The sequence below is a fragment of the Babylonia areolata genome, chromosome 22, assembly GCF_041734735.1.
Source record: "Babylonia areolata isolate BAREFJ2019XMU chromosome 22, ASM4173473v1, whole genome shotgun sequence".
Lineage (NCBI taxonomy): Eukaryota > Metazoa > Mollusca > Gastropoda > Neogastropoda > Buccinidae > Babylonia > Babylonia areolata.
Window position 1 is genome coordinate 23,532,989 of NC_134897.1, and position 23,227 is coordinate 23,556,215.

The 23,227-nt window shown below is 40.5% G+C and overlaps 1 protein-coding gene across 2 annotated transcripts; it reads right to left on the minus strand.

Moving 5' to 3' along the window:
- Positions 1-231: 231 nt before the first annotated feature.
- On the minus strand, positions 232-22,011 carry LOC143296964 (N-alpha-acetyltransferase 35, NatC auxiliary subunit-like). Of its 2 annotated transcripts, none has more exons than XM_076609034.1 (19): positions 21,975-22,011; positions 20,838-20,984; positions 20,212-20,326; positions 19,614-19,688; positions 18,989-19,156; positions 18,100-18,210; positions 17,288-17,341; positions 16,868-16,951; positions 16,270-16,387; positions 14,992-15,170; positions 13,585-13,644; positions 12,616-12,722; positions 11,217-11,382; positions 9,632-9,896; positions 8,125-8,240; positions 6,841-6,981; positions 5,172-5,294; positions 4,050-4,130; positions 232-2,992 (listed from the first exon to the last, which is right to left on the minus strand). In XM_076609034.1, the coding sequence occupies exons 2-19, from the start codon at positions 20,966-20,968 to the stop codon at positions 2,933-2,935; spliced, it is 2,154 nt and encodes a 717-aa protein (XP_076465149.1). In that variant the 5' UTR covers positions 20,969-20,984; positions 21,975-22,011; the 3' UTR covers positions 232-2,932. The 2 variants fall into 2 exon arrangements, with proteins under 2 accessions (XP_076465149.1, XP_076465150.1); XM_076609035.1 differs by having other exon boundaries at positions 21,881-21,983.
- Between the last annotated feature and the right edge of the window lie 1,216 nt (positions 22,012-23,227).

Below are 23,227 nucleotides of genomic sequence, written 5' to 3' on the forward strand. Positions count from 1 at the left end.
TGGGACTATTGCTTCAAAGTTGTCCATTCTATGCACTTGGCCACCCCTTCTGCACTGTTGTACATGTCTGTGCACACAGACACGAGCATAAAATGCACATGCACTCACACACACATACAATGTATACAAACACACACACACAATGTATACAAACACACATACACATGCACCCACACGCTAACTCAATGACATAGATCACTCCCCCCACTATTAAAAAGAAAAAAGGCAAAGTCAAGTTGTCAGCTGATTCTTTATTTGCTGATAATATCTGGCTTCACTCAAAGACTCACACTCTCACACATACATTGATCAACACACACTTTTGTCTATCATATTATGTGAATAGACATTTTAAATGAAAGTACCACTAGAACACACACACATACACATGCACACGCACACATACATGTAAACACAGTCCAAAATAAACAAAGAACATGGTTACAGCACAATATCATCCAGCTGAGTCATGCAAACATGTTCAACAGACCCACTTTTAAAGCAATCATCACCACCTTTCATTTCATCTGTGAACTGAACATTCCTGTCATTTTGCATCTCTTTCCTTGCCCTCACAGCTCCAGTAAAAATCACAGGTTAACACATCCAACACTGCAAGGCAGCAACTTTCCCCTCCAGTCTTCAACACTGAGCAACATATATCTAGGAAGAGAAAACAACATAAATCTATCAACACTGAGGGAAATCAGCCGTGTGTTGTCCATAGTATAAACACAGAGAGACTCTCACACAGGAAAACCACAACCTAAACAAAACATGCACAGAGTAAAAAAGAAAGAATAAAAACAAAACAATACAAAAAAACAAACAAACAAAAACAACAGAAAACAGCCAGACTCATGAAATTGACAGCAGTGAAATGTAGAACGTGTTCTACTCATTAATCCTTACAAACTATACCACCTCCAAGTCTTTTCAACCAGCTGAAACCAAACTGCAGAAAGTGGAGATTTAATATCAAAACAAATGGTTTGATTTTAGTAAAAGAAAGAAGTAAAATAATAAAATAAGAATTTTTTTTTTTTTTTTAATATAAGAAAAACTGCTGAGCTGCTGTCAAGGTCATCCACAAGCTGGATACATTGGGTTTGATTTAAGTGGCTGCAGAGAAATATTTCTGGGGCAACATACCCACAAGAGAATGCACTCCACATTATGAGCTAGCCGAGTGAATTGGAAACAAGAGTTCATAGATTTTAACAATCATTCCAACAGAGACTACAGCTGTTGAAAAAAAAGATTTCTAGGCCAACATTCCTCAATACTTCCTGGATACTATGGGACAAAGAGCTGATCGATTTTGACAACAGGAAATAATTTTCTCTCTTTACAATTACAATTCAAACAGATTCTGACATGATTATCACTTTCTTATTTTTCTTACTCTTTTTTAGTCTGTTTGTTTTATCTATCAAGTCAGTATCCAGGCAGAGAACAGAACATACCTTAACTCACTCAGTATGGCCAGTCCTCTCTTCTCCTCTACACAGACCCCTCAGATGTCCAGTGGGTGTCTGAATGACCCAACCTTTAGCTTCCGTCGTCAGAATTGTGGTATTCTTTGTCAACATTCACGTCTTCAGTATAAGAGCCTTCCACTTGCAATATTTTGATAATGGTAACTGGGGTGAAACGCTGTTAACGTCATCTCTTTCGCCGTTCGTATGGAGAGAGTTAATGGTCAAATGTGGAACACAACTGTCACAAATATCAACAACTGATAATTCTCCTGTGACACATGAATCAAACTGAAAGACACACTTGACAAAACAAAATAAAGCCAGTGGGTAACCCTTTCAGTTGCCAATCACTCCCTGCAGACTGTTGGCACTAGGATTTTGAAAAAAAACAAAAACCTGAACTGGGTTGAGGAAGTGGGGAAGGAGAAGATAAGTTTCAATTTCAGTTTCAGTAGCTCAAGGAGGCGTCACTGCGTTCGGACAAAACCAGATATATGCTACACCACATCTGCCAAGCAGATGCCTGACCAGCAGCGTAACCCAACGCGCTTAGAAGATAAGAGAACTTGTAAATAAGGCAGAAGTTAGTTCACTCTTTACAAGACAGACACGCAGAGTTCAAACCATTGCAGCTTACATGGAAGAGGAAGAAAAAGGCACATGATAGCAGCAATGGTTCAAATTACAGGACGTTGTCTTCTACACAGCAACTGCACTTCTTCCTTTCAGAATGTGATGCTCATGAGCTGCTGGGTGTGTCTCTGATTGCATGCATGCATTTTAGAGGGCATGCTCATGTGTTCCCATACACACTGTCCACTTTTATTCCTCCCCTCACCTCCCATTAACTTTAAGGTTTTGTTCTTATGCCATGCTGCCAGACAGGCTATATTCCAAGGCTGGTTAAACAAAAAATGATGCCTGTGCATCCACCATGTCAGGCGAAGAGGAAGGAGTACTGTGTTTGTGGTGATCAAAGTTATGAACATTATGACGCATGCACTCCAAATTTTTCCTCTCACTTTTGTGACTTGGATGCCAGAAAGAGAATGTACATACTGCACAACAGCAAACACAAAGGTTACAATCCATGAACACAAAAATAAAATTTGCAGCAAAAGTGTGTCAAAGACTGAATGGTATCATGTAAATTAGGTAAAAAAAAAGAAAAAAAACTTTACTGAATAATGTATTAAACTTGATTGCAATTTTGATTGATTATGTTGAACAGAACCCTTCTAAATAAGTGTAGAGAGAAAAGTTCCATTGTGGCTGCATGTGTGTACGTGTGTGTGTGTGTGTGTGTGTGTGTGTGTGTGTGTGTGCGTGCTTGTGTGCGTGATCACTAGTGTTCTCTGGAGATCTTATTCTGGACAGATCTAACAACAACAACAACAACCAATCACTCAAGAAAACAACAACCACTGGAGAAAACTGGCACGACAACACAATCACACAATCTTGATGACTGGGTACACTCGGTGCTGGTTGAAGTCAAACTCTGGAGGATCCTGCGACAAATAATTCAAGTTTATGCACCAAGATATTCTGAAAACCTAGGTATTGTAATTTAAAACATGCTCACCCACACACACCCATACACACACACACACTCACACACACACAAATGTATAGACCGAAAGTCTGAGAGAATGAATTAAATTCAATGGGAACACGACCTGATTCTTTGTTCTTTCAAATACACACACACACACACACATACATACCTGTCCTGTAATTTTGAAGGCCATTAACTCAGAGTACTTGCCGTGGCACTTAATTCTCAATACAGGGAATCCTACATAGTCTCTGGCGTTTAATTTCAAATTCTCAATACAGGGAATCCTACATAGTCTCTGGCGTTTAATTTCAAATTCACTGCCCTTGATTTAAGTTAATCACTGGCATTTACTAGATTCATTCAAAATCTTTGGCATTTGATTTAGAAATCAGAAATCAATGCATGTAGTAAAACAGACTGACGATTAATGTATTGCAGAATCCATCGCACTTAATTCTGTGTCCTGGGAATGTTATTAATTTTAAAAAATAAAATCCTTGGCATTTAATTATGAATCCTTTGACACGAGGTTTTACAACAACAATAAAAAATAATAATAATAATTTTTTTTTTTTTAGTCCTTTCATTTAAATCAGTTATCACAGCATTTATTTCTTTCACCGCCACAGGTGACTTTTGTTGACTAGACAGTGCACTGCCATAGGCAACTTTTGTTGACTAGACAGTGCACTGCCATAGGCGACTTTTGGCGACACTGAGGGGTCATATTGATAAGACCATTTCTCACATTGTAACAGAGCTCGACAGCTGCAGCCAGTTTCCCCACAAACAGAACAATGACTAACCTTTGCCCCCTGACCAAGTTTGAAGTGAACAAGTCCACTGTGTTGTTTTGACATGAACCAAGGCCTGTGACAAAGAGCATTGCTTCTAAAGTATCTGGCCACTGGGAAGTGCTTTTCACACAGAAAGTGGGCGGTGAAAGAGTCAGTAACTAAGAGACTGGAAATAAAGAAGCGAGGGGAGGAGTGTTCCAACAAACTCACTGTGGAGTCTTTCTTGTGTCCCCCAACAAGCAGCTTCATCACCACGAAATTGGTCTTGCTCACACGCAGAAGGGCCTGCACCTGCACGCACAGTGACAGGGGTCAGGGTTAGGTCCTGGTTCTGGATCCACACTTGTCCACCATGACATGTGGACCCATACCAAGATGATGTGCAAGCATGCACGCACACATGCAGAGGTGTACATACATGCAAATGACCACACACACACACTAACTGAATTGTTAACAATGTCACCTTCAATCTGATCAGCAGCAATTCTTTGAAAATGAGTATGCACGAAAAAAAACAAAAAAAAAAAAACATCAATCCCAGACAACATTATAGCTCATGTGCAAGGAGAAAAAACACCACAAAAAACACAACCCAAACCTTATGCAATCTTTATTTTCATCCGTCGAGTCAAGATAACATGAAACCTAAAGAAAACATCACCTAACTGTCACAGCGACCAAGATTTTCCAGACATGGAACTTTTAACTTCAACAACCACAGGTATATAAACTAAACCAGAGGTAAATAAACTAAGCCTACAGTCTCCTGCACAGATGGACCATGGGACAAGCACATGGATGCGAGTGGCTGGTTTCTGCAATACTTAAAAGTTAGCAGCTGCATTCGGGGGCCCAGGGAATGCTTACCCCAAATGCACCTGAATGCATATATTAACCCATTCTACCCCACAGCTACATGCTTGCTAGAACTCCCCTGGAACAGCACTACATGAGACCACTGGAGAAAAAACTGGGTAGTTCATTAAAACAGTGAAAATCAATGGAAAATTGATTTAATCGGTCAAATAAAGCTTTGCTTTCGGAATCTGTAAACGGCTCAGTTTAATCAATGGAAAATTGATTTAATCGGTCAAATAAAGCTTTGATTCCGGAATCTGTAAATGGCTCAGTTTAGAGTGCTAAATGTACCAAGCAAGAATGAACGAAATCAGAATAATGTGTTGCTACCAGAATGCTCATACCTGGTCCACAGGGGAAGTAATCATGGTAAACACCAAAACGCTAATGCCAATACATAAATCTAACTAATTTGCACATGCCTCCAACTATGCGATCATTCACCACAGGCACAGTCCATGCACCACTGACCTCATCGGTGGGGGTGACCAGGGACTCCAGCATGCACTTGGCCTGGTGAAAGCCCTTGCAGGCCGCCCCGTACAGGTCAGCAGGGGAGGGCTCTCGGTCGTAGCGTGACAGGTCAGACATCTCCTGCCGGTCAGAGATCATTAACCGTTTCAATGCAGCCCACCATTAGAGGAGATTGGTGGCAGAATGGTTAAGACACTCATCTGCCAATACAGAGTATGTGAGGGCCTGGGTTCAAATCCCGCTCTCTTGCCTTTTCCCCAAGTTTGGAAAATTGAACTGAATACTGAGTTGTTTGAATGAGATGATAAACTGAGGTCCCATGTGCAGCACACACTTGGTGCGCTGAAAAAGAACCCATGGCAACAAGAGTGTTGTCCTCTGGCAAAATTCTGAAGAAGAAATCTAGTCTGATAGGTACACAAACATATATGCATGCACTCAAGGCCTGACAAAGCGCCTTGGGTTACGCTGCTGGTCAGGCATCTGCCTAGCAGATGTGGTGTAAGGTATACGGATTTGTCAGAACACAGTGACACCTTGCGAAACTGGAACTAAAAGTAAACTACCTTGGAGCTGCTGCTGCTTCATTTTGTAGGCTGCAATTCCCATGTTCACTAGTAATTAGTATGTGCAACCAGAATTTTTCATACATGAGCATTTTTCCCCCGCCAAGTCAGCAGCCATACTCCATTTACATGGATATGGATGCTAGGTATGTTCAAAACCCACGGAATGCTGATATCTAATGTGTACATTTGATCTTCTGCATGAGTGTATACATGAAACTGGTGAAGGGGGAATCAGGAACTAGCAGGGCCTGCACATCTGCTGACCTGGGAGATCAGAAAAATCTCCACCCTTACCCCACCAGCTGCTGTGACTAAGATTCGGACCCTCAACCAGGACACTCAGACCAAAAGTCCTACACTTTAACCTCTCGGCAGCTGTGCCCATCTGACCATAGTGCTCAATTCAGGGCAAAAGGGATGATCTTCGCACACAAAACCTCCCAAAACCCAGATTTGCAATCTGTACACACACTGTTCAATCGCATGATACATTCAACACCACAAAATCATTTAGCCCAATATCATTGGCTATGTTGGAGGTTTCTGCAATTTATAAAATTCCCTTCACGGTTAAAAAACGTAAAAGCATCATAACAGCAACAAACAAACAAACAAACAAAAAAGACTACTGTCAAAGTATACAGCAAAATGGGCATCTGTGTTCCTTGGCACAGTTTATAACCAATCTGCACCAATAAGCAAAACAATCTGCCAGGATTTTTGATTCCATACTGAAATTTTTTTCTCCTTCAAACTGATAAAAAAAAAAGGGGGGGGGGGGGGGGGGGGGGGGGGGGGGGGGGGGGAATCCACACAAAGATAAAGAACTCTTTTTTCTCTTTCAAACTGGTAAAGATTTCTTTTCTTTTTCTTCAAATTGAACAAGCAGATCCAAAGAAACAGACACATTAAAAAAAAAAAAAAAGAAAAAAAAAAAGGAGAAAAAGTAGAAAACAAAAGACTGACTTTATACTGGGAGTTGTGCACAATGGAAGGAGGGTAGTTCTGAACATTGAACAAGCAGATGCAAAGAAACTGGCACAAACAAAAAAACAACAACAACAACAAAAAAAAGCAGAAAACAAGGGAGGACTGACTTTATACTGGGCGTAGTGCACCATGGGGGGAGTGCTGACACAGGTGAAGGGAGCGAAGCGATGACTGAAGCGCACCTCCTCGTTGTCAAATTTGAAGTTGGGCTGCTTCATCTTCCCGTCCAGCTGAAGGCCCATCACCGCCTTGACAGGTAAAAAAAAAAAGAGACAGCAACAAAAACAACTAGGGTCAGCATATCATTAGGTGCTCACAAACAGAAAGACAGAGAAAAAAAGGAAATTTTCTATCTAAAATTACGTTTAAATAACATACTTACCGTGACCCAACTAGTGCAGACTCCGGCAGGGGTCTGACATTCCTGTCCTGTGCAAACTACTATCCGCCTATGCGGAGCAGACGAAACTACGGCCGATAACCTCCCGGAAGTAGGTAACCTCCCCTTTGTCCCGCTGGTTATCGCCCTCTTTTTCCGGCAGCCATCGTGACTCCTGTACCTGTGCTCTTCATACGGCTAAGTTTTTTTCGTATTTTCTGTCTGTCTGTCGATTCTCTGGCGTTCTTGTTTGTGGTCAAATTATGTCTCCAACCAGGTCACATAATTATGTAGCTCGATCGGGGGAATCGTGCTAAAATTAAGGAAAGACACACATACATAATTAAAAAAACCCCCAAAAAACCATGCCCTTAGGTTTTCACAGACAGAAATTCGGTCTGTGAACACTTGATCAGAAAGAGACACAAACAGGTGTGCCCTTAGATGCTCACAGACATGCAGAAAGGGAAAGAGACATAAAAAAAACGAGAGTGGGTGACAATCAACAACAAAGAAACACAGTTAATGTGGCTAGTTTTTAAATGATAACGCACAGATGTTCAGAATCATTTTAATGGAAATTCTGGATTTTAACAAACATTTTGATTACATATATCAGACTGTTTTGTTTTTACAATACTTCTCTTTGCCATCTGTTAGTACCCATAAAGAATACTCATAATGTAAAACACATAAACATAATTTCAATATACTTCTTTGTCGTGCTTTATGTATTGTCAAAATACATGTAAAAACCGCAGAGGTTTCTTCTTATACTGATCAAAAGTTTTCTAACAGACTTAACAACAATTATAGTGTACAAACATGTTCTTTTTTTTCTTCTTTAAATGTAAGCACAGATAAGTACAGATAAAAGAATATGTATGATAACCACATAAGAACTCACACACACACACATTTACTCACACACAAATATTTAAACACACACACACACACACACTTACATTCACACAAAACCCAACAACCCAACCACCCACCCACACCCACACACCTTGAAGTAAGCCCCAAACATCTGCTGCTGGGCCTGGGCCATGGTGATCTCACGGCTCAGGCTCTTGGGTCGCTTCTTCTTCTTGTTCTTCTTGTTGCTGCGGCCCTTCTGCTGGTCTAGAAAGAAACAAGCCATGGTCACATCACGACTGTCAGTTCAAGTCAACTAACATGGCAGACATGCTATGGATGGGTGATGTCTTCATGTACTTGTACGTACGTGTAATATTATAGAATCATTGTTGTATACAGTCCTTTACAAGTAACACAAATAAAATACAATAAAAAAACAAACATACATACATTTACACAGAAAACACACACAATTGCTTGCACCCACTCACACACACACACACATACTCTCTCTCTCTCTCTCTCTTCCACACCCACAAAAATCAACTTTACAGAATTCAATCCAAAAGAATTCCATCCTGTAGACAGCCAGTCACCAGGCACACACACACACACACACACACACACCCCTTCTTTGATCCCCCTCTCCATCTTTTGCAATACTCACTCTCTGTATCTATCCTCAACCCCAACCCTCCCAACTTTTTTTGCTCCCCCCCCCCTTCTCCCACTTCCTATCTTCCCCCTCCCACTGCCCCATTCTCACTCCTCAGACAATGTCTCATGCACCAGTTGGAAGTTGTACACACACACACACACATCTTCTTTGCACACATCTCTCTTCTTTACCACCCAACCCCTCCTCTTCCGGTCATCCTCCCTCCCCACCCCTCCTTTCCCACCCCCCACCGCCCCTGTCCCACTCCTCACTCACCGGAGACAGTCTTATGCACCAGCAGGAAGATGCGTGCGCACACACACACACACACACACCTTTGCACACCCCTACCTTCTTTACGTAACACTCCCTCCTCTTCCAAATAATCCTCCCTCCCCATCTCCTCCCACTCTTTTCTCACTTCTCTCTCACCAGACACAGTATCATGCACAGACACCCACACCCACACACACACCCATCTTTCTTGCACACCCACCTCCCTTGTTCACCTCCTGCCTCCTGCCCCACCGCCTACCACCACCCTTCTCTCTCTCTCTCTCACTCCCTCCCTCACCGGAGAGGGTCTCGTGCTACAGCAGGAAGTTGCACACACACACACACTCTCACACAAATACACACATGGATCTTCTTTACACCCCCCTTCCCTCCTTTACCTCACAACACCCTCCTATTCCAATCACCTTCCACCCCCACGACCTCCCACTCACACCACCCACCACCACCCCTCTCTCTCTCTCACTCCTCCCTGACCAGACACAGTCTCATGCACCAGCATGAAGTTGCACACACACACACACACACACTCTCTCTCTCTCCTACACACACACACACAAACACACACATCTTCTTTACACACACCCTTCCTTCTTTACAGCACACACTCCCTCCTGCCCCCGCCCCCCTCCCTCCCCACCTCTGACCACCACCAAGCCCCTCCCCACCCACCACCCCACCCCTTCTCTCACTCCTCCCTCACCGGACAGGGTCTCGTGCTCCAGCAGGAAGTTGTCTGCGCGGTGCAGGGTGGAGACCAGCCAGGCCAGCAGCAGCTCCGACAGGTACCAGTAGACGTAGTGGTACTCGTAGGGTGCGTACAGCTCCAGCTCGAAGCCGGCCAGCGTGTAGCTGATCATGGTCTGCAAGGTGTGGTACAGCACCCAGGTGCCCAGGCACGCCAGGTGGCTGCGGTTCGGCTCCACCTTCACCAGCAGGCTGTGCAGGTAGGCGTCCACCTTGTCCGCCTGTGCGTGTTTGTTCAACGTGGGGGAAGAGAGAAGTGACGAATGAGTAGAGGAGAGGTTTGGTTGTGATAGTGTGTTGTTGGGGGAAGGGTGGTGTTTTTTTGTTTTTTTTCTGAGGGTGGCGGGGGGTGGGGTGGGGTGAAATGAATGAATGAACTGACTTTTACTTCCTGAACTATAATTTATAACCCAACCATTACCTAATACGCAATGTTTTTGTTACTGGGTTGTTGTTTTTTTTTGTTTTGTTTTTTTAATCTAGCCTGAGAGAGAGATAGAGAGAGAGAGAAAGAGACAGACAGACAGACAGAGAGGGAGAGGGCAAGAAACTGACAGACATGACATAGTTACTGGGTTGTTGTTTTTTTTTTTTTGTTTTTTTTTTTTAATCTAGCCTGAGAGAGAGATAGAGAGAGAGAGAAAGAGACAGACAGACAGACAGAGAGGGAGAGGGCAAGAAACTGACAGACATGACAGTACACTGGCCATTTACTACAAATATCATTTAACACTGAACGAGCGGTATGGGGGAATTAATGCCACACTGAAACAGCAAAGACAGTGGGGCAGAAAACAAAAACACACACTAAAAACACACACACACAAAGAAGAAAAACACACAGCAACAAAGAACACAACAAACAAAGCAAAAACAACGACAAAATTCTTCCCTATCTTTCCACATGTTTTTTCATCCTACAAGACACACCTCATTAAAAAAAAAAACCACCACCACCACTGACGGGACAGGACATTGCCAAGATGACAAAAAAAAAAAAAAAAAAAATAAAGCATGTAACACAATGATCATTCAGACTCTACAGGTGAGGACAAGCTTTATCAAAAATTCACTCCATGCCAATGTCCCCATTTCGGCACAGCAGGTGTGGAAAACTGTTGCTCAGCGTCAAAGCTGCGCTTGACATGATTTAATTAAACTGAGGTCTCTGACGTGGAAGAAGATGATACTGTATCAGATGATCCTGATAAGGCGCTATGTGAATATGATGTGAAAGATTTTGTAGCTGCTCACTGACACTTGGACATACTGAGCTGATGGGTGTTCATCGACTGAAAAAGTGTGATTTTGGATGCCATATTCTGCAAAAAACAGGGTGAGTAAAATATTTGAATTTTTGCATATATATAAAGCAAGATGCACTGCACTCATAAATAAATTTTCAAATGTCTGTCTCTTTTTTTGTTGTTTTGAGAATTTTCCCCCCTATCCTTAACTTGCAGGGCTCGGCAAGGGAAAAAAAACTCTTGGCATGGAGTGCGTCCTGACAATCATACCCAGGCCAGCCCAGAACAACTCACCTCCTCCTGCAGGCTGGACAGGTCATCCAGCATGTGGGCCCACTTGTCCCTCTGCCGTGCCCGGTTGTGGCCCGTGATCTGGAAGAGGGCGCACATGGGGCGAGCCGCGCGCGTCAGCAAGGCCTCAACGTAGTCCTTGGCCTGGGCGTTGTTGTACAGAACACACCTGGGAGACAGGAGCAGGGATGTGACTTGACAGAAGCAGAAGAAACAGAAGAAAAAGCAAAGGAAGTAGAAGAAGAAACATAAGAAGAAGATAAGAAGACAAAGAAGAAGGAGAAGGAGAAGAAGAGAGTCAAGGCCTTCAAGACTCACTTGTGTTACACACTTAGAAAACCATAAATAGAAAATATAACTAAAATTAGATTAGAAAAAAAAAAAATCGTTAAAATATGTTCTGTATTGGATATTACAAAGTGTCGGGTAAAAAAAAAAAAGAACATAAAGGGCATAAGAGCAGATTTGAACAAAGCATAGTAAATAGTCCTACTCACAGCCCTAATCTTCATCTACAAATGCCGTTCAAAAATTCATGTTCAAACTTTTTTTTTTTTATCATGATAAATTGCTTACAGTATTTGAGGTGACAGTGTTGTTCAAATCATATTATTTTAGTATATCTCAGGCATTTGAATTTTTTAAAGCCCGCGGTACAGGAGACATTGCTATCGCCTCAAGCACATCACAATATGATCTGCTTTTTCCACATTTGCTGAGATCGTGTTCGACAGGCTAAGCCGGCAGAAACTACAACACGGTCCATTCAATTTATCTTATATATATATATATTCTAGTTAATTCAGTATCCACTTTAAAATATTCATACGCAGTAAACACATCAATGATGTGTCACTGTATGTATACTACCCAGAATTTATACTTCTTATCTTTTAATTGCGAACAAGAAAAAATGAGGTCATGCCGGCTTAAACACTACAATTTTTTTTTTATTCGGTTCCTCAACAAATAAACCGTTCATGATCCGGAAATACAGTTTCATCCAAAAGACTTACAACCTATTATTAGTATGACTGTGAAGATATTTTCCCCCAATATTTTCAATCCAAATTTGGTAATGGTAGACAAAGTATTTCCAGAGAAAATGACAATGTTAAAGTTTACCACACACACACACACACAAACACATACACACACACACACAACCAAACACTGGGTTGTTACATAGACCCACATTGTTTACACAAGTGAGTCAAAAAGAAGAAGAAAAAGAAGAAGCAAAAGAAGAAACAGAAGAAGAAAAAGAAGGACAACAATGAGTGATGACAACAATGACAATGACAACAACAGTGGTAGAAAGGGGCAAGGATGAACACAGAGGAGTTCAGACTGTTAAAAAAAATAACCAAAAAACCCCCCCCAAAAAAACCACCCTGCTCACTTTGGTGACAGGACAGGTGGAGCAATGAAGTTTCTGATGGTTTCCTTCAAGGCGTCCACAACAGGCATCGTGCCAAGGATGCGACGGTTGGGTGGGAGCAACGTCAACTGAAACACAGAGTGGTGAATGAGAGTTTATACACATACTATGTTTATATACATAGTGTGGAGTGATGGCCTAGATGTAACGCGTCCGCCTAGGAAGCGAGAGAATCTGAGCACGCTGGTTCGAATCATGGCTCAGCTGCCAATATTTTCTCCCCCTCCACCTGACCTTGAGTGGTGGTCTGGACGCTAGTCATTCGGATGAGACGATAAACCGAGGTCCCGTGTGCACATGCACTTAGCGCACGTAAAAGAACCCACAGCAACAAAATGGTTGTTCCTGGCAAAATTCTGTAGAAAAATCCACTTCGATAGGAAAAACAAAACTGCATGCAGGAAAAAATACAAAGAAATGGGTGGAGCTGTAGTATAGTGACGCACTCTCCCTGGGGAGGGCAGCCCGAATTTCACACAGAGAAATCTGTTGTGATAAAAAGAAATACAAATACAAATAAATATTTGCATGTGTCTGAATAGTCACGAATAAGAAAGATGCCTGAAGGAAAATACTCATGTGTAAATTAAAAATAAATAATTACAGATCTGCTGAACCAAAGTGGTGCAGGGAGAATAGCATATTCTTCCATTTTCTTTACAGGTAATCATTAAATATTCAGATGCACTCATACATGAATCCACACACACACACACACACACAAACACACACACACAAAATGCATGTCTATACATATTATGCACACATACGCCCCCACATACATATATACCCACACACATGTATGTTCACCCACACCTGCACACATATAACATGTATGCATGCTTACATATGAGCGCGCGCACACACACACACACACGCACATGCACACGCACACGCACAAACACAAATATGAATGTAACAAAGATTTACCTGCAGAACGGACCGTGCCAACACACAGGGCATGGATTTGCTGAATTCCACAAACACCTCCTGCACACAGTACACCAAATACAGCTGTGTGCACAATAGTCTCTATCCATACATAAGTTTCATAATCAACAATAAGCTCTACTGGCTTCAAATAGAATAACTTGGAATGAGCATGGAATATTGAAAAAAAAAAAAAAAAAAAAAAAATCAGACAAGGGTGGTGCATGTATGCTCTTGCCACCCCAACACAACACACTCCTCTTACACACACACACACACACAGAGCACAAAATTCCTGCAAAACACAACAGCAAGACCACCACAGAGTAAGTGCATTCATCCCTGTCAATCTGGTACTCAAGATGAGAAAAGCAATAACTAAATTGCACTAAGAATAACAATTCTAACAACTTTACACCATCACAACACTAACAGTTACAACCAGCATTATAATAGTAATAATGACAATATGTTAATCCTAACAGTGGAAGAAAAAAAGGAGTTAAATACCCCATTTCAACATTTGTAATAACACTAAAAACTGAAAGGAAAAACACACCTAAAGTAAAGAAATAGGAAATGCATAACAAGTATGTGGATTTTTTTTTAGACTGGCAATAGCTCATTTGAATCCCTCTTCTTGCAGTGCAAGTTTGAAAATCAACTCTGCCAGAACCCAGTTACATGAGATACAACTTATCCAGTTCTGACAAATCTACTGATCTATCCATCCACCTATCTATCTATACAGACAGAAAAGATAGATTGGTAAACATATACATCTATAAATAGTTCGCTAGATACACAGATATAGATGTGTGTGTTTGTGTTTGGTGTGTGTGTGTGTGTCCCATTGGAGCATAAGAAATTGTAAAATCTCACATTATCATTATTATTATGAGCATTTACCCCTTATCTTGAAAGAAAGCCCCTAGGCATTTACAAATTGAACACATATGTAAATATCAAAAAGGAAAAATTGAACACAAGATACCAAACATCACTGAAAACTATTCATCCACCCCACCCCCACACAATACAAACAAGCACATGTGCACGCACACACACGTCATAGCACACAATCGTAGTAAATAGTACACAGTCATACTGGAGACGGATGAGCTATTGAGAATTAATCAGGAGGAGAAAAGTCAGGAGGAGAAGAGGTCTTCAGACTGGATTTGAAAGATTGCAGGGAAGATGAGTGATGGAGAGGCTGAGGAAGTTGATTCCAAAGAAAGGGGGCTTGGAATGAAAAACTGCGTTGGTAGTAAGTAGTAACAGGTGCTCAAAACACAGCCCACCCAGGGCAGCACAACATCATCATCACTGTAGCTCTGACAAAAAAAAACCCCAAAAACAAAAAACCCAACAACAAAAAACAACCCCACAACCCAGTATTCTCACCATGGTGGAGTGGAGCGATCCCAATTCTGTCACCGTGGTGATGGTGTACAATCGGTTCAGCAGGTTGGTGACATAGTCCAGCGACTCGGCGCGCCCCCGAATCACCGTGTAGCGCGGGAAGGTCGGGGGTAGGAGGCGCTGGTTGATGAGGGGCTCGAACCCCATGATGGTGGGATAGTCTGCAGGGTGATCAAAAACCAGGTATGAATGAAAAGATTGATAATTATGGATACTTACATTGCGCCTGTCCTCAGGCGGAGACCAAGCTCTAGGCGCTTTACAAACACGGGGTAATTTGCACAACAGGGCTGCCTACCTGGGTAGAGCCAACTGGCAGCTGCCAACGGGCACTCATCATTCGTTTCCTGTGTCATTCAGTCAGACTTCAAGCACGCACACATACACACTCAGACAGACATGTAACATTTAAAGTGTATGATAATTTTGTTTATTTACCCCTCCATGTATGCCGCTATACTCTTGTTTTCTGGGGTGTGCATGCTGGGTATGTTCTTGTTTCCATAACCCACCGAATGTTCACATGGATAACATGCGTATTTGATCTGTGTGCATATACACATGAAGGGGATTCAGGCACAAACAGGTCTGCAAATATGTTAACATGGGAGATCGGAAAAATCTCCACCCTTTATGCACCAGGCACCATTACTGAGATTCAAAATCCAGGACCCTCAGAATGAAAATCCAACACTTAAACCACCCGGCTATTGTGAACTGATGAAGAGCAAAGAGGCATGATAACTGTGCCTCTCTGTTACTCTTACAACTAACACTTTAACAGTACTGATCTTCAGCAAACTGGGTAACTGTAAAAATGTTACGTTACAAGGCATGAGAACTGGTTCTCTCTGTTACTCTTACAAAATGACTACAATAATTATCTTGAGCAAAATGATTAACTACAATAATGTTATGCCATCAGGCTGTTGATTTAGGATTAATCAACAATATGGTTCAACAATCAATTTGTTTGCATTCTCCGCTCCCATACTACTCCCAAATTACTCTACAAAACAAATTTCAAAATCAAGTGGCTGTAAATAATTAAGGACATAATGTTTTCTCCATGTTCAGTCGACAAGAAATGAGTAAAAATATGATAAATATGTATCCAGCTGTCAAGTCACACACACAAACCATGCAAACAAATAATGAAAAGTAAAAGTCTGCCAAGAAGTAAAACAAAATAAATCAACACATACACACAATAATTTCACACACACACAACACACACACACACACACACAGAAAACCCACCATTTTTCGAAGCTTCTCGTGCTGGCGGCTGTATGCCCAAGTGTAAAGAAGAGCGTGACAGGGGAACCAACTCTTTCAGCTGCGTAATCAGCTTCTGGGCTTGTGGTAAACTTTCAATCTGCCAGGGAAGAAGAAGATGAACATGAAACTGACAGTATGCAGATGACTATGTCTTCTAATTTCTACCCATGGACATCAAAGACAAAGGAGATCTTGGAAAATGGACTCAAATAAAAGACAGGGGCATTAAAGATTAGAAAATGATAATAATGCAAGTGAATCTTGGGTCATTGTCAAAACAAAAACAGAAAGAAGGAAAGAAAGAAAATTCAATTAAAAAACAACAACAAACAGGTGTACACAAAAAAAATGATTTATGAAAAAAAAGTTTTAAAAATAATCAATAAATCTGAAATTGATCAACAAAAATTGACCCAAAAGAAAGACATGCAACATAACACAAACACAACATTAAGTAAACATTACTGTAAGCTTGGAAAATGATTAAAAATAACTACAAATACGCACTTTAACAACAATATGTGTACGCCCACACACACACACAAACACAAGAAACAAGTGAGAGAACCCATGTTACCCTATCTCTGCTGAAGACCAACAGTAACGCATATAGATGCCTGTAGAATCGGACACGGGTGTGAAGAGCCACTGTCAACTGGTACTGAAACAAGACACAAAACAAATGCTTGGAAATAAGCTCCTAAATATGCCATCTTTAAAAAAATAAGAAAAAAAAATTCTAGCCAGAAGAATACATAGAAGCAATGGCCAGTGATCAATCAGTTTGACAAAAGTTTAGACATCAAACTCACGAGGCTCACCACAGCTTTAAGCAAAACCCAGACATAATGAGTAGGTGAAAGTTTTCAGTTGATTTTTCTTCTTCCTAAATGAAACACAAGTAAACTGCCATATTTCGTCATATGTACTTCTCAAGCATTAGGTAACATATCATACAGCTCATAACAGTATGGCTCAAAGCCGGCTGATCACTGACCTGATTGTCAGCTTCTTTGTTGTCCTGAGGTCCCCCATGTCTCTGACGTAAGCTCTGCAACCAGCAACCATCCAGAATCCAAATTGCAATCATTCATAAAAAGTTTTTGTTTAGTTTTTTAATGAAAAGAAAGAAAAAAAAAATCAGAAAAATTACCACCACCCCCACTCCCCCGCATCAACTACAATCTTATTTCATTCAATTCAATGTCACAACTTGAAGATCTCTTCCGAATTGGGGGGCAGGGTCTCTCTGGGCCTACCAAAATACAGGAAACTTAACATCAAACATTTTCCTCTACCTTTTTTTTTTCTTCCTTTAATGCTGCTATCCTCTTGTTGATGTCATGTTCTGCATGTATATTTGACTCATGTAATGAAATTGCAATGAATTTTAAAAGAAAAGTAAGAGAACACCACACACATCCCAAACTAAAGTCACACTCTCTTGAAGATTAAACTTTAAGAACAGCAATGATTAATCCTATGAAATAAACAGACTGAAGAATTGCTGGTTTCAAGTGAAATAAAAAATAACCTACACAGGCCTCCACTAAAACCCAGTAAACAACTCCTCCTCAACCATCAAAACACTGACAATTACGATGTAATAAAATAAAACACAAATCAACTTAAATAACAGTATTTTCAACGTTGAAAATTCTGAATGTGGCTGAGTATAGGGCCTCAGGAGAAGCAGTGTGGGACAACTGGCACCGAAGTGAAGCTGGGCACTGAAGACAGGGTGGCAGAAAAAAGAGAAAAAAACAAAAAACAAAAGGAAAAAAAAAGTAAAAAGAAGAAAAAGCTGACCCGCAGTGTTCTGGCCAGGTCATCCTCCACTTCCTTCAGCATGCCTGAGGCACGGGCCTCTGTCACGTCGCCCGCCATCTTGAACCCGTACGACATTGGCTGGAAGTCTTCCTGCAACAAACATGTTGAAGTGAATCATTCTGTTCTTCTGTTCAAATAATGCATGCTTTACGTGAACCAAATTACACTGGTGTGAAGTCTTCCTGCTAACACAAAGCAGTTAATCTAAAATCATCTGCATTTGAATTTCAAAACAGTGATATAACTACAAATTGTTTTTGTTTTTTTCTCAAATAAAACAAGATTAGAAAACAGAAAGTATCAACATCTGATGAACTCTTTCCACACTGCAGATAAAAGGGAGAAAACAAAAAGCATAACATGTAGCATGCACTGGTTTTGCAGAAGTACACAACAGCCATAACCTGTAGAAAGAAAAGAACCACACTATCCAATTCCATTTTCTTCAGTTTCAAAAATTTTTTTTTCCATTCACGCATCTCAACAAAGGAACATAAAAGAACTGAAATATATGTGTTATATATGCCTTTGAAAAAAAAAAAGCCCTCCACAGTAAACTTAGACTGCAGTTAAAAACACAATTTCCAGTCATTCAAACTGACAAAATTTACAGACACCATTCACACACGTTCCCCTCCTACACAATATATATCCCCAATAATACTAATGACAAACATTTTCCAGCACACACACACACACACACACACACACACACACCAATAACACACATATTCTCCTCCTACATTATATAATATCCCCAATAACAATGACGACAAACATTTTCCAGGACAAACACACACACACACACACACACACACACACACACACAACACAACATACAAACACACACACACATCCTCATCCATGCCTCTTCAAAACAGCCAGCCCTGTTGACGCGTTCACGGATGAGTTCGACGATCTTCAGCATGACGATGGAGAAAGCCTTGAGGCAGCGGTCACCAATCATGTAGGGGTTGTGCAGGTACAGGTTGGTGAACACCGTCTGGGCTAGGGAGTGGCCCTCCAGCCACGTCACCTGATAGGGGGTAAAGAGGCAATGGTTAGCTGCTGGATCCAGTAAAACAAACAACAACAGAAGTCAAAAAGAGAAAAAAGAGGGTCATGATGAGCTCCTTCAGGCACAGATCCGCTCCATCAAGGATTTCAGTGTCCACATAATCATCTTTATTTCCCTTCTGTATCAGCCAAACATTATGTTTGTCATTGGATACACAGTCTGATTTACATTGGAGTTTGGTTGACATATCTATCTATCTACTCTATAGATATATATAAAGGGGAAAAAAAAGGTAATTCATCATACACAGTGGCAAAGAGAAAGAAAAAAATAGAGAAGCATGTCAGTCCTTTCTGACTAATCATCAAAACATTAAATTCTGTTTGCAAAGCATCATCAATGAATCAGCATAATGCATTCTGATGCTCTGTCAGAAAAACACTTGACAATAAGAGTATATATATCTCATACTTACTAATGTGGCTAACGTGGCATCCATGATTCCGATGGTTTCTTCAAGTGACAGGTCATCTATTTTCACCAGTCCTGCCTATTTGGAAATAAATTGTAACATATTCTCAATGTTCATATTTTTTTTCCTGTTTATACTTTATCTATTTCATGAAGTGAAACACATTCTCAATTCTGGTATTATTTTTCTGTTCATAATGTTTTTTTTCTTTTCTTTTTTTCTGCTAAACTGTTCAAGCTAACTCTGCAGAAATCAGACAATTATCATTTGTATTCAAATTATCAGTTATATACATCACTCATCTCAGATGACTGACTTACAGATAGGACCATTTGAAATCGGTGCTTATATTCTTGGTAAATATGTTAAAAGCTGATTGATGTTTCACAGGACTTTTGTTGTTTGTCAAGTATTCATATATCTGCCTTTTTTATGTCTATTAAAATGACATTAGCAATTTTGTAACTCATGTTTTCTTCCATTTTTTTCTTATAAAATGAAAAATGCATGGGTTTCTGTTTCACTACTGATGCACTGTAGCGTATCATCACAAAAAGATATTTCTCAACTAGGTTAAAATCCAAAACTGTCACAAACTTACAGCCACGGCATGCTCCAGGTTGTAGACTTTGCGCTGGATCTGGTTACACATCATGCCTGCGTCCATTTTAGGATCCATCATTTCAATGGCTGACATGGCTTCAAAGAGACCAAATCTGTTCTCACACAGGTCAAATGATCATTAAACATAACATTGTAGTCTACCCCATACCAATCATGAAAAAAAAAAAAAAAGATGAAAAAGAAGAGGATAAAATCAGGTTTCAGATAAAATGTGTGATGAAGTAATTAAGAAGACATCCAAGACGTAAGGAACTGAATCATTAAAACCTGCAAGGTGAAAACCAAAAAGAATTTATGATAAGTCTGCATCAAAGTGCATCCTGATATCAAGAAATTATCACTAACGGCACGTTTCAGGGTGAAAGGGAAAAGCGGACAGCAGCAAATATTACAACTACAAGTGGCAAAAAAAAAAAAAAAAAAAAGTCTATGTTAGTATCTACCTCAGTACATGCCCTATTTGTTCCCCTTGGATCATGTTACACTCTCAATGAACACACATCTATAGATACAGTTAAGCAGAATATATGTCTTCATGACACTTCTTTACACTGAAGGTAAACTAATAATATTATCAGTAAAAACTAGAATAACAGCACTTACGAAGAGTCATGCAACAGTTCCCCCAGAGACAGCAGGGAGGCAGCATATCTGAACTCTTCAGTGATGTCCACCCAGTTATAGGATGGGCGCTCCCGCCGTTCCATCACTGGTTCGCCTTCTTCTGACATCATCAGACCATGGGACAATCTGTGGACAACACTTCTCACATTCAGGACCATGAAATAAGACTAGAAAAGTTGCCTACTGGGGAGCATGCCAACCTTTAAAATAAGACTTAGGAAAGTTGCATCAATTGCACTTTCATTCCCCAGAAAACAAGTTCTTTGCCTGAGTTAATCTTTCACGTTACTTAGGAAAAGAAAAAAAACAACTAATGATCCACCTTGAAATTCTACAGACAATTTTGCCAATAATTATAAGACATGGAAGCAAGAAGCACACATAATCACTGCAATGACTGCACATACACATGACAAGTACTGAGGCATTCAATTGTGGCAGTTCCAATACTAAGTGTGTGTGTGTGTGCGCGCGCGCATGTGTCTGTCTGTGCGTGCCTGCATGTGTATAAGGGGGAAAGAGCTGTAGGGAGCAGGCGACTATGTCAAGTGTGTTTCTCTGAATTGTGTGTGTGTGTGTGTGTGTGTGTGTGTGTGTGTGTGTGTGTGCGTGCGTGCGTGCGAAACGTAAGGGAGAAAACTTTAAAACAAATATAATATTGCATGAAACTTGAAAGACTGAAATAAAAACTTCACTGGTTATGCATGTTTTTACCATGTTAGTATGACAAAACAAACTTCACTGATTACGCATGTTGTAAGAATGACAAGAACAAATGCAGATCTGTACGCGATATACCGATGAACACGTTACAAGGATTCAAGTCTGTTCACGCTGTTGTCAAATATAAACAAAGGTAGTAGCACAAACACAACATCTGAAAACAAACACTGAAACAAAATTTAATGATAAAAACGAACTACCACAAACTGATCATTGATTGACCGGAGAAGCACAGTCACACTGAGACACACACAAGCGAAACCAAAGATGGTAATGTTGACGAGTATGGGATATCTCACACGAGCGATTTGGCCCAAGCATTTTTTTTCTTTAAAGCTTAGAGGTTTTTTTCACAGCGTTTGGGAAAGGGGAAAACACATTCTGCCGACCTACCACAAGTTCAGATCCAGACGGAAGCCAAGTAAACAATATTCGGCACGGAATTAGGGGGCCTTTTTGATTGGATGGAAGTAACTCAAGAGACATAATTTATTCTGATGATGTTTATACGGTGATAATGCAGTCGTCGCATTTCTGTCAATTTTCGTCAATGACGATAAAGAACTGTAGACAGAAATGTATCGCACATAAACAAAGACAAGAAAGGATTTTTAGTATGAACGCTCTCTCTCTCTCTCTCTCTCTCTCTCTCTCTGTTTCTTTCATTTTGTTCATTTTTTTCCTATGCATTTTACTAACACCATGTTAGTGCCTGTATGCCATGTGTGTGTGTGTGTGTGTGTGTGTGTGTGTGTGTGTGTGTGTTGTTTTGTTTTGATTTATGTATATGTTTTCCTCGGTTATGTATCTCTACTAACACCATGCTTCCATTTTATTAAATATTGTGTAGTGTAAACCCTATTCAGGGTGGGGACTGGATGCAAAAAAGCACACCAATGCTTATCTATTATCCTCGAAATAAAGAATTTGTCTTGTCCTGTCTTTTCTCTCTCTCTCTCTCTCTCTCTCTCACACACACACACACACAAACTATATATATATATATATCCCCATACATACGGTAAAATCATATTCACACACATGCCCCACTTGACCACACAACCAGCGCGGATATATTATACTGAAGGGCATGGGCTCTGATTCGTATAGTGCTTCAGTTGTCTGTGTTGCATAATTGCTGTGTCTTTTAATTGTTCAGTTTCATAATTGGCCAAAGCGTTCTTGTAAAATTCTAATTTAGATGAACTGTTTTGTTTCTGTTTCCAAAATTTTATATATTCATTTTCCAGCTTCTTGGATATAGCATGCTTTTAACAGTGATTTAATCGTTGAACACTATTAAGAGTTAACTGGTTTTTCCAAACATGATCTATTCCAGTGCTAGTAGTAGTAGTAGTAGTAGGTTAGGCACAAAAAGAAGGCGTCACTGCTTCGGACAAATCCATATACGCTGCCGTGGCACCATGTATCTGCTAAGTTGATGCCGGCTAACCAGCAGTGGTTTCCCAACAAAAACAATCATGTATAAAAAGGATAAAGATGTACTGAAGTGCAGAGACTACATTCATTTGCAGGTGAAGGCCTTCACCACATGAAAACCATGCATATATTCGTAAAGCAAGGCCGTCACCATAATTTCCAGATACACTTTTTTTTTCCTTTTTCCGTCTTTCCTTTTTTTTTCT

Excerpts from the sequence above, each read along its gene's own strand:
- LOC143296964 (XM_076609034.1), bottom strand. The coding sequence starts at position 20,968 with ATGATGTCAGAAGAAGGCGAACCAGTGATGGAACGGCGGGAGCGCCCA. Across the intron at positions 6,982-8,124 it reads TGTTTGGGGCTTACTTCAAG|GCGGTGATGGGCCTTCAGCT; the intron begins GTGTGTGGGTGT and ends TTACCTGTCAAG. Across the intron at positions 5,295-6,840 it reads TGCACTACGCCCAGTATAAA|GAGATGTCTGACCTGTCACG; the intron begins GTCAGTCCTCCC and ends TCTGACCGGCAG.